The sequence below is a fragment of the Phacochoerus africanus genome, unplaced genomic scaffold (assembly GCF_016906955.1).
Source record: "Phacochoerus africanus isolate WHEZ1 unplaced genomic scaffold, ROS_Pafr_v1 Scaffold_71, whole genome shotgun sequence".
In the NCBI taxonomy this organism is placed as follows: Eukaryota; Metazoa; Chordata; class Mammalia; order Artiodactyla; family Suidae; genus Phacochoerus; species Phacochoerus africanus.
The window spans coordinates 42,423-56,830 of NW_025927443.1; the positions used below are offsets into that span (position 1 = coordinate 42,423).

At 43.7% G+C, this 14,408-nt stretch overlaps 1 protein-coding gene across 1 annotated transcript; it reads right to left on the reverse strand.

Moving 5' to 3' along the window:
- Positions 1-8,367: 8,367 nt before the first annotated feature.
- Positions 8,368-9,258, reverse strand: LOC125119342 (proline-rich protein 23A-like). Its single transcript, XM_047766180.1, has one exon. The coding sequence runs from the start codon at positions 9,154-9,156 to the stop codon at positions 8,368-8,370; it is 789 nt and encodes a 262-aa protein (XP_047622136.1). The 5' UTR covers positions 9,157-9,258.
- Between the last annotated feature and the right edge of the window lie 5,150 nt (positions 9,259-14,408).

Sequence of the window (14,408 nt, forward strand, 5' to 3'; positions counted from 1 at the left end):
CCGATTCCAATCCAGGGTTGATGTGCAAAGGTCCTTTTCTATACATTTACACATATAACACATGGAATTTGTTTTCTTCCTGAAATGGCAAAGTACTGTGGGTCTTTGTCTGCAGTATGTAGAACTTATTGTTATTTGGTGTTGTCATGCACGAAATACATTATCTCTTCTATCTTTTATTGGAGAGACTTTTTCCAACATGCAATACTGGCTTCTATATAAAGACGGTGTATAAGAAAAGGCAACTTAAAAAAATCTCTTATACAGCAATGCCTCTATCTTTGTCTGAAGTAGAATGACAGTAGGGGCCCACTCTCTTTCTGCTTATCTCAAAGTACTTCTGGTAATTCTAGTATATCATGCTGTGCTTTCTCCACTTCCTGAATACATTACCTGGGGGTGAATGGCATTGTATTACTGATGATATTGTGATTATTAGGTATGATGATGGCCTATGTGACCATAACATCATTAATCCCTCACTATTTTAAGAATGACAAAACTGTCATTAAGTAGTTATTTGACCTTTTAAAGCCTGAAGCTGAAGCCAAATAGCAGTTTTTTTTTAAACCAAATACTTTGGCTTCTCCTTTTTTAATTGTTTGTTTTGTTTTTATTTTGCTGTACCTGCAGCACATTTAAGTTCCCCAGGCCAGGGATGGAACCCAAGCCACAGCAGTGATCTATGCCACAGCTGCAGCAATGACAGATCCTTAATCCACTGTACTGGGCAGGGGATCCAACCCACACCTCAGCAGCCAGCTGAATCACTGCAGAATCAGTGCTGGATCCTTAACCTACAGTGCCACTGTGGGAACTCCTCAACTCCTCTGTTATGAGTGAAAGCCAATGATTTTTGTATATTAATTTTGTATTCAGATTCTTATGGAATTTTAAATTTTTTCAGTTATTTTTAAGGTTAACAATCATATGATCTGAAAATGGTCTTTTTTTCCCTCCTTTGAAAATTTTAAACATCTAATTTCTTTCTCTTGTTTAATTTTGTTGGCTGGTATATCCAATACAATGTCAAATCCTAGTGGGAAAGTGATGTCCTTTTCTATTCTAGACTTTGTTGGGATTTCTGCTAGTGTTTGCCTATTTACATGATACTGGCCATTGCTCAGAAATAAATGTCATGTCACAGAACTATCATGTCTGTACTGAATGAGGAACCATGAAATCAAGTGACGGAAGCTAGGACTCGTTCAGCAGAAGCATGGAAAGTTTTGCAGTGACAGCTATTGCCCTAAATCAAGGAAACAAACCTTTCCAAGAGGGTCAAGGGTGAGAGTATAATACGTGATGGTTTTGGTTGGCTGTTTGCTTTTAGATGTTGGGGTAGTAGATAAACACTGAACTGGCCATTTCAGTGATGTATGCAACTTGCCTCTGACAGATTTCCTCTAACAAAATGTACTTTTTTTTTTGCTGTGTCCACAGTTTTGGAAGTTCCTGGGCCAGGGATTGAACCTGAGCCAGAACAGTGACAATGCCAAATCCTTAATGGCTAGGCCTCCTGGGAACTCCCTCAATCTGTTTTTCAATATTTGCTTATTTAAATAATGCTAATCCCTGAAGTTGACTTCTCAAATGGATTATTTTTATTATTTATCTTTAAAAAGTAATATATTTATTTCTAGTTGTATGTCTATAGAAAATTGAGTAGATACCACACTCCTCTCCCACACAGTGCCTCTTATTGTTAACATCTTGCATTAAAATGGTGTTTGTTACAGTTGATTAATAGATATTGATACATTTAATTAACTGAAGTCCATAGTTTACATGAAGTTTCACTGTGTTGTATAGTTCTATGGGTTTTAACAAGTGCATAATGTCACCCAATCATATAAAAGCATAGAGAATAGTTTCCCCACCCTAAAATCCCCTATGCTCCACCTACTCCTCACCCTCTCTCTGAACATTTGACACAGCTGATCTTTCTACTGTCTCTATAGTTTTGCCTCTTTCACAATGTTACGTAGTTGGATTCACACAGTATGTGGTCTTTCCATACTAGCTTCATTCACTAGGCAGTATGTACTTAAGGTTCCTTCATGTCTTTTCATGTCTTGGTAGCTCTCCCCTCCCTCCCTCCCTCTCTTTGTTTCTTTCTTATGCATGCAACTGAATAACACTCAGTTGCATGCATATATCCCCAATCTTACTATCCGTCTGCCTATTGAAGGGCATCTTAAGTGCGTCTAGGAACAATGCACTTTTGATGGTTCTCATCAAGTTGAGTTAAAATCTTGAGGGCATGTCCACATGGCTTATGCAGAATTAGACACAAGAGTTTTTAGTACTTGGATATGCTTAGAGAAAGAGATGGTTCTACAGCCTTCTTCAGGTTACAGAAGCCCTCTTCACATTGGGATCCTCAGGAGAGGGTCTCTAATTTAGTGCTTAGTAAGCTCCTAAAGAGAGGCTTCATTCACAGACATATTTGTAACCAACTGCAACTGCCTGCAATAGCCATTTTAAACCAGAAGTACTTTCAATTGTCTTTCGTTAGAGGTTAAGTATAGGCTTGAGTTGTCTTTAGTCTATCAAGAGATAATGTTTCTCCCTCCTAAAATGGATCATGCTCTAAATGAATGGGTTGCATTTTGGCAAATATAGAAATTATTTTCTGAATTTTATGTCTCTCATTTGCTAAGGCTGGGGCAAGTTAATGCAATCCTTTTACAGGCTTCTTTATCCTTTGAAAAAAGTAGAGATTATCTTACACATTGTGTTAAGAACTGAGTCAGAGGGAAATTTAGATCTTTTATGTCTTGATCACGGATGAGGAAAAAAATAGAAGGGGGGCCCAGTGTACTCCAGGGCATGACTGTCCAGGTATATTGTTGTCCTCTTCAGGTGAAGGCAAAAAGGCATTGACTGTCTTGGTCTAGAGGTACACTGTAGAAAGGCAGAGCAAAGATTGGTTAGAGTGAAGCAAGTGGCTTCAGATGGAATTGATGATAGGATGGTGTTTGGGTTAATTTCTATCAGGAAATGAGGTATATCTATTTTGTTGGTGGCTTTAGGGCTTTGAGCAAATCTATATCCTTGTCTGTTTGGTTTCTTTTCTTGCAGGGTGAGAGTGTTACAATGGCAGTAGTAAAGATGGGAAGATCTTTGTATATAATGCATTCAACTGTAGGTTTGAGCTCTTTCTTTGGCTTCGGGGGATACTGGGAGAAGTTAAGTTAATGTTTCAGTATAATGTATCTGAACTGAAGGTTCTTCTCCCATTATTTTTCTATATCAGTGGAATTTCTAATGCTTAGTGGGTTATGGTATTAATATGGTGTTAATATCTTCACCTGGAGTATGTATCAAATATAGTGGGGATTACAAAGGTATATTCAGAACAGACATAATTGGTTATGAATAGAGAAGTCCTCTGAAACCTCAAGAAACAGTACTTCTGGTGTGCTTCTAATATAACAATTTGATGTGTAAAGTTCTAACCTGTTACATTTGAAGGTGTGTTGTCACAGAGGAGGCAGGTATGTTTCCAGTCATAGGGCTGAAGGGTTACATAGGAGATAAGGAAAATCTGTGAGTTATTGGAAATAGTGATCACCCGTGTGGTATGACTAAGCCAAAAAAAAAAAGCCAAGCAAAGGTGGTAGGCTTTAATATAGAAAGAGTAGTAGTTGCATTGATTTTTATTGGAAATCATTCAAGTATGGTTTTTAGGATACTGTCCAACTTTTCAGACTTGTTATTGGACCCTTGGGTTTATTATGCTTAAAGAGATCCTGTAGATCCTTTTCTGGGTCAGTCCAACCTGCTTTGCCATCCAGAAATTAGCATTTGCAGTTTCTGACCAACACATGCCTGAATGGTATGTATCAGATAATTCTGACACTTATGTATCCAAAAGAATGCTAAAATCTATGAATATTTGATGGTCTTATCTGAATTTAGAGAAATTTTTTTTACAAAAAGCTCCTAATTCAGCTCAGGTCCAAGATTTAAACTCTACAGTTTGTTGTCTGAATACCTGGTGCATGGGGGTGGATCTTCAGAGGCAGCTGGCATTCTGCAAAAAGGGAGGGACCTAGACAAGTAGAACTAGAAAGAAGAGTCAATGGAATTTCAGAAGGAGAGAGGATGGCAGGAGAAGAGATAGAGGGAGATCTGGAATAGAGAGGCAACTGGAGGATTGGATAGAGAAATAAGTCTAATTGTTGTTTTTTTCAACTTGGTCATTAGTTTTGGCCAGATAATTTTTTTTTGTCTTTTCCAGGGTCGCACTTGTGGCATATGGAGGTTCCCAGGCTAGGGGTCTAATCAGAGCTGTTGCTGCTGACCTACACCAGAGCCACAGCAACGCCAGATCCGAGCCCCTCTGCGACCCACACCACAGCTCACGGCAATGCCAGATCCTTAATCCACTGAGCAAGGCCAGGGATCGAACCCGCAACCTCATGGTTCCTAGTTGGATTCGTTAACCATTGAGCCAGGAAGGGAACTCCCAGAGAATGTTTTAATGAAGCAGGTTTTGATTCAGAATTCAGTTTGGAGGCTTACTTATACCAGATCAAAATGTGCTGCCCATTGAAACAGAAATCTTATTCAATTCTTTTGGAAAGTGTCTCTCAAATAAAAAATTTTATTCAAATCAAATCATTCATTGTTAAGTTATGTCCTTTAGAGAGATAGGCACAATAATGAGGAGTTCATTGAGAAAATGCATGTAAGAAGATGGCATGTTAGAAGCAGGTGTCTTTACTGAAAGGGCGGAAAGCTTAGACTTAAATTACTGCATAAGAGCTGGCAGTGGTTGGTGAAAAGTGGAGCTGGGGCACTTGGGTTTTAGGCCCCCAACATGACTTCTCTGAAGGCAGACTCCCCAGTCTACACTACCTAACACCAGAGAGAACACTCTTTCTGGATCAAAGCCAAACTATCAGGCAATGGAAATCATGAGAAGAGAGCCTCATCTGGCTTATTGAAAACCCACTGCCAAGTGTGTCCACATGGATGCCAGTGTGATGAGCACTGCAAACTCACAAGACTCTGAACTTGGCTCCAACAATAGGCTTATAGGACATAATACTGTGTTCTACCCAATGGTCCTCATTCCTGGGGTGAACAAGGCTTTTGATCAGCACAGCAAAAAATGGAATCACTAAAGAAAAGAAAAGGGCATAAAAAGGAACGTCTGGATGTCCCTAGTGATGACAAAAAAAAAAAAAAATGGAATCAGTTAAAAAAAAAAAAACACAACAGGAGTTCCTGTCGTGGCTCAGTGGTTAGCAAATCCGATTAGGAACCATGAGGTTGCGGGTTCCATCCCTGGCCTTGCTCAGTGGGTTAAGGATCAGGCGTTGCCGTGAGCTGCAGTGTAGGTTGCAGACACGGCTGGGATCCCGTGTTGCTGTGGCTCTGGTGTAGGGCAGCGGCTACGGCTCCAATTTGACCCCTATTCTGGGAACCTCCATATGCCGTGGGAGCAGCCCAAGAAAATGGCAAAAAGACAAAAAAAAAACAAAAAAAAAACAAAAACCTGGTCCCAAACTTAGAATAAATAGCTAAGGAAACTCAGTACCATGAGAGAGTTCATACATGGTGTTGACTTTACACATTGGTGTGGACACCATAAGCTGAGAGTAGTTTGTGGCACAAGGTGTTCCTGGGGTACCATACCTGGTCCAAGGCTGAGGTCCCTGGTCATGTGCAGTGGAGACTATACCTCACTGGGACCTCCAGGAATATTGGAAATACACTAAGTTGACTAAATGGAGAACAAGTAAAGGCTATTTTTTCAGAGCTTGCTCTATAGCAAGAGAAGCAGCATTTGAGAGACTGATAGGCAGGTAAGGGGGGTGGGGAAGGTTTATAGTGGGAAAAGGGAGGTCTTCAGGTGTGTTTGAAGCAAAGTTGTTGGCAGAGGGCAGCTAGAGACAGTCTAACTAGAAGCAGGGTATCCTAGGTAATTGATTTGGTTTGTGAACTTTTTATCCTAAATGTGGCATATTTGGCTTTCTTTAATTCATTCTTATTTGGAAGTAGGGATGACCAAGTCCTGATAACCTGGGGTCAGAGGTTATGATTTTATTTCTGGGCTGGCTGTTGCAAAGTGTCTGTATCAGAATTCTGTTCTGGTCATAAGTGGTCTGACCATTGTTCATTTGTATTATAAGTCTCTCAGATCCTATTATCCCCAAGGCTACCAAGGAGTCTAGCTCCTTAATGGCATCTCCAGCCAAGCCAGGCCCATTGAACTCAATGATGCTGGTGCCTGTCCAGTGCATCCCATATTCCTTAGTTATACAGTGTCCCTCTAGGCCCTTCCACACTCCTACTAGCTGATATATTTTTCATCCTTAAGTACTATATCTAGTGTATCATACCCACCGCTCTGAACTTTTTAATTCTTTATTGTATATAGTATATAATACATAACTTTAGTTACTGGCCTGATGGCAAAGAGAGGAGATGAGGGTAAATCTTGAGGTTGGTTGCCAGGCAGATGCTTCTGTACCATCTTAGAGCAAAGAAGATGTGCGATCTTTTATAGAGAGTGGTGGTCCACTTCTTGGGGGTAAGAGAATTAAGAGATATGTGGGGATTCAAGTTATTCATGTTGTCTACATCCAGTGTCACTGGGTTAATTCACTCTGTAATCTCACCATTACAGATGAATGCATGAAGGAGATTTGAGAATATTACTCAGGCATAAAGTGGATGAAGTTCTTCCATTTGCAACAACCTGGAAGGATCTTGAGAGTACTCTGCTTAATGAAATAAGTTGTACAGAGAAAGACATACTCTCTATGTTGTCATTTAAATGTGGAACCCAGAAAAATAAAACAAAATGCATTTAATACAACAGAACAGACTCATAGATAATGAGAAGAAAGTAGTGGTTGCCAGTGGGGAGAGAGAAGGAGGGAGGGACAAGACAGCGTAAAGGGTTAAGAGGTATAAACTGCTATGTATAAAATAGATAGGCAGCAAGGATATATTGTACAGCAGAAGAAAGTATACCATTATTTTTAATAACTTAAATGGAATGTAATCATAAAACTATTGAATTATGCTGTTGTATACCTGAAACAAATACACTATTGTAAATCAACTATGCTTAAAAAAAAAAAAAAAAGACAGGCTTGACCCTATTAACCATACCATTCACTCTGGGTTTGAAGTCATACCCAATAGAAAAGATTTAGGAAAAATAAGATGTAAGAGGTTTGTTAAAAAAAAAAAGAGAGACAATACTCTCATTATTTCAAGATTTTATTATCTTTATAAGTCAAGCAAGAGAATTTACAGAGAAGTGATTACAGAAATTAAATAATTTTTCTGAATGCCAGGCCAACATAAGAACAAATTATCTCTATATGCCAGTAACAATGTACAAAATATATTTGGGATCTTAGAAGACTAAAACACAGAATCTTTGGCATTACCAACTTTTTCAAGACAAGATAATTATATTAAAAACATATAAGGAGAAAAGAATGGTAAACTATTGTTTCTTTAGGGAAAATAACCCCATAAACCTAGTAACTATCATTAATCCATTTGCTAACCTAGTCACTCAAAAAGTGGAGGGCACATGAATACTGTTCCCCATTCTGTGTTTTGTATCCAACAAACAGTTGTCCCCATACAGCTCTTTGCTAGATCCCCCCAAAGGGGCTAAAGTTGCCATCCAGAAAAGTTTCACATAGGTAGAGGGTTGTCATAAAGTAGCAGGGACACTAAGACCAAAACCTTACAAGGTTTTTGTTTTTGGGAAACAAAAGAAATTTAGCAACTACTCTATGAAGGGGGGGGGGGGAGGGAGTAGTGTTAGGGTGCCCAAGAAAGCATGGCTTTTTAAAATTCATTCATTCATTCATTCATCAATTAATTTTGGCTACCAGGAGGCATATGGAGTTCCCGAGGCAGGGATCAGATTCCAGCCACAGTTGCAACTATGCTGTGGCAGCGCCAGATCCTTTAATCCACTGGGTGGGGCAAGGGATCCAACCTATGTCGTGGCACTGCAGAAAAACAGCCAATCCTGATCCCATTGTCCCATAACAGGTACTCCAAGCTTGGCTTTTTAGTGAAAAGTTTGGAGCTTAGTTCTGAAGCCAAGGTGGGTTGAGGGGTGGTATGGAAAACCTAAGCAGCAGTGTGTGTGGTTATATGAAAGGACACCATAATTCAAGTGGCTCTTTCTTTGCCCAGGTGACCTTTCTTCCTGGTTTTAGTCAGACATTGATGCAAAATTCTGCAGTGCAGCCTTGCATCCACAACATAGCTGTCCGTTGTGATTCTTATCAGGTGGGCAGTGTACCCACAGCCCTTATCAGAAAAGAGAACTCCGTCCGGGTCCCCAGCTGGTAGCTAGGAATTGTGGGAAGAAGTTCATTCCTGGAACAGGCATTTCTGGGCCTTTCGCCGAGGGCCATAAGGGCGTTGGGGGCGCTCATGAAGACCTCGAGAAAGAGAAGGGGGGAGAGGTTGGAGTGCTGAGTCGGGGAAAGGCTCTGCAAAGTAGAGGCCCAGCTCTGCGTCATGGTGAGGAGAGCGTCTCTCAGGACTAGGGTTGGGACCCCAGGGCGAGGGTTGTGGAACTAGGCCCACCACGTCGCCATCAGAAGCCCTTCCAGGGGAGACGTAGAGCCCCGCAACTGAGCTGGCTGCAGCATCCATCTCAGCTGGCAGGAACTGGGCGCCTGAGTCCTCCTCATAGACCTCTTCCTGGGCAGCGATCTCTAGGACAGATCCATAAAAGAATCCCTCCTCAAGGTCGATGTCCTCCTCCCCTGGAGAGCTCAGGACAGCACTTTGTTCTAATGCAAGAGCCGAATGGGCTGGCCCTCCCAGGAGTTCGAGGAGGGCTCCGGGGACAAGCATGAGGAGGTGATCCCCGAGAGATACTTGCATCACAGACGTGGGCTCGGGCTCTAGCAGCACGTCGACGTCGTCCAGGGTCAGGTTCAGGGCACAGCCGGCGTCAAGGAACACCACGGAGATGAGTGTGCCAGAAGCCAGGGGCCCTGTCTGGTTGTCCAGGCCGGGCACCGCCTCGAACCCGGGGTCCGCAGGCTCCTGGGTTCGTCGGCGCTTGGCAGGGCCAGGTCCTCCGGGCTGTGGGCCGCACCAGTCCTCAGGATAGGCGGCGCTGGGGTTGCGGGGCCGGCTGCCAACCATCTCAGTGGTGCTGCAGGCCCGGGGCCTGGCAGAGGGCTCGGAAGGGCTCGGTCCTGCAGGCAGTGACAGGTCGGCTTGACAGCTGAGGCGGGCCTAGGACCGTGGGGCGCTGGATCGCAGGACGAGGGACGAGTCTTCAGAGCTCTGGGGAGCCTTTCAAAAGTCCCTCAGTCCTGGCTTCTAGGGGAGCTGCTGAGATCGGCTTTATGTGTGTGGACTGGTTCAGCTCCTCACGTGGACTGGTTTGCGCCAGAGTGGGCCAAGGATGTAAATGACGCCAGGCGGAACCTGAGTCGCAAAGCATCCTCACGCCAAGCTCCGCCCCCTTCGAGGCTCCGCCCCTGGAAATGGCGTTTAACTGAGTTGCCCCGTAGCTCTGGCTGTGGTGGGTCGCACTGTAGAGAAATACTATTACAGGCCTCAAGGGGGCAGAGCAAACGTGCCTCTCTAGCCCTAGGCTTCCAGGGTCAAGCTTTCCTGGTGTTGACCTCAGACGCAGAAAACCTTAACCGGAAAACCGCTTAAATATCGAAGTCCCACGGACCGAATGCCGCCACCAGGACATTGTGATGTAGTTCCCTCGTCCCCTGAGACCTCGCCCTGGAAATGACCTTTTATCTTCTTTTAGTCTAATAGTGGGGTGAGTGTTTGGATGCCATCCATAAGCCTCTGTTTGCCTGAGTTGTTAATGACTATCAGATCCCTTCAGCGGTGTTGAATGGGAGAGCAATGTTAGAACTGAGTGTTTTAGTAGCAGCCTCTGCACGATCAACTCATTTATATATGTATATGTATCTGTTTAGCACGAGGACGGTCATTGTTATACTTCTATCAACTGAACTAAGAGTTTTCTTTTTCTTTCTTTCTTTCTTTTTTTTTTTTTTGGCCTTTAGGGCCAAACCCGCAGCATATGGAGGTTCCCAGGCTAGGAGTCGAATCGGAGCTGTTGCCGCCGGCCTATGCCACAGGCACAGCAACGCAGGATCCAAGCCGCGTCTGCGACCTACACCACAACTCACGGCAACGCCAGGTCCTTAACCCACTGACTGAGGCCAGGGATCAATCCTGCAACTTCATGGTTCCTAGCTGGATTCGTTTCCGCTGCGCCAGGACGGGAACTCCAAGAGTTTACTTTTTCTAATTTGACCTACACTACACCAGAGAGGTGTATCTGTTGTAGCACAATTTACTGATGATGAAAACGTCATGCCCAAGGATAAACCAATTTGCCTAGGAGCCCGGAAGTAGCCGAGCTTGGTCGGATCCCTCAGGCTCAGGTAAGATGATGCAGCACTTCTGATCTGTGTCATTTTAAAGCTGAGTCTGCATGGTGGACCCTGGTGGCCAAGGGAAGGTGTGGCTCAGATCCTTCTCCAGTATTAAGGGAGAGAACATCCAATATGATTTTGGGATAAGTCATACTTTCATTTTATTTCAGAAGAAGTGAAACATTTCCTTCTATCCTTGTCCTCATTTTGTCCCTTTTTACAAAATAGCATACTATGTGCTCTCATTTCGAGGCCCATATAACATTTGTTTATACAGAATTATGTTTTTGTGTTTTAATGGACACACCTGGAGCATATGGAAGTTCCCAGACTAGGAGTCGAATCAGACTTGCAGGCTGCAGGCCTATACCACAGCCACAACCCTGCCAAATCTGAGCCACGTCTGCAACCTATGCTGTGGCTCATGGCAACACTGGATCCTTAACCCACTGAGTGGGCCCAGGAATAGAACCCACATCTTCATGGATATTCTCAGGTTCATTTCTGCTGAGCCACAGTGGAAACTCCCAGAATTATGTTGAAGCTACTGGTGTGTGACTTGGCAGACAGTGGCATTCTCCGGCCAATTACTATAAAATTCAGATTCTTTGCCACATCCCAGAACCACTGATAAGAATTCCTGGAACCATGGGTGTAGAAATTCTCCTTGAGCACTTCCACAAAGATTCTGTTTAATGGCAAAGTTTAAGATCGCTGAGCTTGTTTTCATTCAGCAGTTGAGGTGTATCAGGTGGTTTGAGCTTAAGGTCAGGTCCCTGCTTATTGACAACAAAGTCATGAAGGCCAGCGTTCAGGGGTTTTCTCTGCACTCCTGGTCCACATATGCTCTTATGGCTGGATATTTGGTACTCCTGGATTCAGGCCAGGAAATTCCACTGTGATAGTGACTTAGGTCTGGGCACTGACTTGTGCAACCTATGGCATTGTGGGGGCCTCCTGAGCTTCTATGGGGTGAATGTGGATGCCAAATATGGATGTCACAGGCACCTACCTCTATGGTTCCAAGTGATGAGAGCATCTGCTGTGCTCCTGGTGTTTGGACAGAGGGTGGGGTGGGACAGTTGGTGAGGGGATGGGGGGAACTTGCAGGAAACAACTGCTTTGGCCTTAGAGAATTCTTTTGGTAACTCTTGAATACCCCATGGTCAGGGAATGGTGGGGGCTCCTTTCAGAATAGTGAGTGTGGACATTCCATGTTTTAAGGGACAGATGGATGAGCTGAAAGCTGGCCAGGACACAGGGTAGGGCTCAGGACTCATGGCATAACCAGTATTGGGGCTCTGAATGCAGGGGCACCAGTCCTTAGCTGGTATCACCCTGTGTCTGCTGCTTTTCTGACCTCAGCAGTTTCCCATCTGGGCTCATAATTATCCTCGGCCCTGGGAATCCTCACCATGTGCTCCCCTTCCAAGAGAATGTAGTCTTGTCCTCAGACAAAGGCAGTCACTGGGGCCTGGTGTAGACATACCTGATATCCTCTTCTGGCCAGGCCATTTCTAACTGGATAATCATGAGCAATCATTTCATCTTCTCTAACCTCAGTTACCTTATACATAAAGTGAGGAGAATGCCAACTACTCTGCAAGGGGCTTGTGAGATCATGTAGGTAAAATATACTTGGAACTTAGTAAATGCTTTGTAAATACTACCTATTCACTGCTTATTTTGTTTATAATCTGTCTTTTGCACTGGACAGTGTCAGCCCTGTTCTCAGGCATGTAGCCAGCTTTCAATGAATGTTAAACATCATCATCGTCATCCTATAAAGGGGTCTCATCTGTTGGAAAGTGGTGTTCCGGGTGTTTTCATGGCATAATATCTATATGGCTTGCTGAACACCTGATCCTCTGGCTTTCAATCTGCCTTATTTTCTTTTAAGATGTCCAAAGACTCAGGGTGTGTCATCAGGCCCAGTCACTGGGCTTTCTTGGTGTCATCAATACTGCCTAACCAATCAGCATGAACTGCTTGACTGGCTGTGGGGCCCAGATTAGCAAATAAATCTCTGATTCTGGGCTGGGTACAAGATGGCTGCCTCTGCCTCCTATTCAGAGAGGAAAGCTGGGGGGACTTGGGTAAGGAAGCTAGGCCCACGATGGACATCGCTGAGTGGGACTCAGGAGTTTTCTCAGCATTGGGCATCTGGGCATGGTGAGTCCTTTGTTGCTTCATCTGAGACTCTGAGGCCCAGGTCAGGGGCTCTGGGCCCCAACAGTGCTCCTAGCACTGGCTCCAGTGAGGGTCATTCTGGTACCCCCTAGAATTCATAGCTGGATTTTAGAAATTCCATTTGTGGAGAGTTCCCCTTGTGGCTCAATGGTTTGGAACCTGACTAGTATCCATGAGAATGTGGGTTCCATCCCCGCTCATTGGATCCCGTAGGGCTGTGGCTGTGGCTTAGGCCCAGCAGTTGTAGCTCTGGTTTGACGCCTAGCCCGGGAACTTCCATATGCTGCAGGTGTGGCCCTAAAAAGAATAAAAAAGGAAAAAAAGAGAAATTCCTATTTGTGGAGTTCCCACTGTGGCACAATGGGATAGGCTGTGTCTCTGCAGTGCCAGTACTCAGGTTCGATCTCCAGCCCAGCACAGAGGGATCTGGCGTTGCCACAGGTTGCAATTGTGGCTTGGATCTAATCCCTGGTCAGGGAACTCTATATGCTGAGGGGCGGCCAAAAAAAGAAAAAAAAGAAAAGACATTCCTATTCGTTTTTATTCCTATTAGTTTTTATTCCTATTAGTAATATTAGTTGAATACATTTTATTTATGTACTTTTTTGTCTTTTTTAGGGCCGTGCCACGGCATATGGAGGCTCCCGGGTTAGGGGTCTAATTGGAGCTGTAGCCCCCGGCCTACACCACAGCTCACAGCAACACTGGATCCTTAAGCCACTGAGCAAGGCCAGGGATCAAACCCGAAACCTCATGGTTCCTAGTCAGATTCGTTAACCACTGAGCCACAACAGGAACTCCAGCTGAATACATTTTAAAGAAAATCTAAACAGCATAGTCAAAGCTATAGTCTTATTTCAACTCCTCACCAAGTCCCATTCCAGGGTTTGTGTGACAAGATCCTTTTCTATGTTTTTATACACATAATAGAGGGAATGTGTCTTCTTCCTGGAATGGCAAAGTACTATGGGTCTTTTGCTGCAATATATTAGAGCTTATTGTTATTTGGTGTTGTCATGCAAAAAGTACATTCTCTCTTCTATCTTTTATTGGAGAGAACTTTTCCAACATGCAATACTGGCTTCTATATGAAAATGTTGTATAAGAAAACACAACTTCAAATGTCTCTTGTACAGCAACACCTTTGTCTTCATCTGAAGCAGAATGTTGATAGTGACCCACTCTTTTTCTGCTAATCTCACAGTAATTCTGGTATATTATGCTGTGGTTTCTACATTTCCTAAACACATTACTTAATGGTGAATGGCATTGTATTACTAATGCTATTCCAATGATTAGGTATGATGATTGCCTATCTACTCACAAGATCATCAATCCCTTACTATTTTATTTTATTTTATTTTATTTTATTTATTTTTTGTCTTTTGTCTTTTTAGGGCTGCACCAAAGGCACATGGAGGTTCCCAGGCTAGGGGTCCAGTCGGAGCTAAAGCTGCTAGCCTATTCCACAGCCACAGCAATGCCAGATCTGAGCCACGTCTGTGACCTACACCATAGCTCACGGCAACACCAGATCCTTAACCCACTGGGAGAGGCCAGGGATTGAACCTGAGGGGGATCTTAATCGGGTTCATTGACCACTGAGCCGCAATGGGAACTTCTCCCTTACTATTTTAGGAATGACAAAACTGTCACTGAAGTACTTATCTGACCTTTTTTTTTTTTTGTCTTTTTGCCATTTCTTGGGCCGCTCCCGTGGCATATGGGGGTTCCCAGGCTAGGGGTGGAATCGGAGCTGTAGCCGCTGGCCTATGCCACAGCCACAGCCACACG

Coding starts and splice junctions, on each gene's coding strand:
- LOC125119342 (XM_047766180.1), bottom strand. CDS start 9,156: ATGGTTGGCAGCCGGCCCCGCAACCCCAGCGCCGCCTATCCTGAGGAC.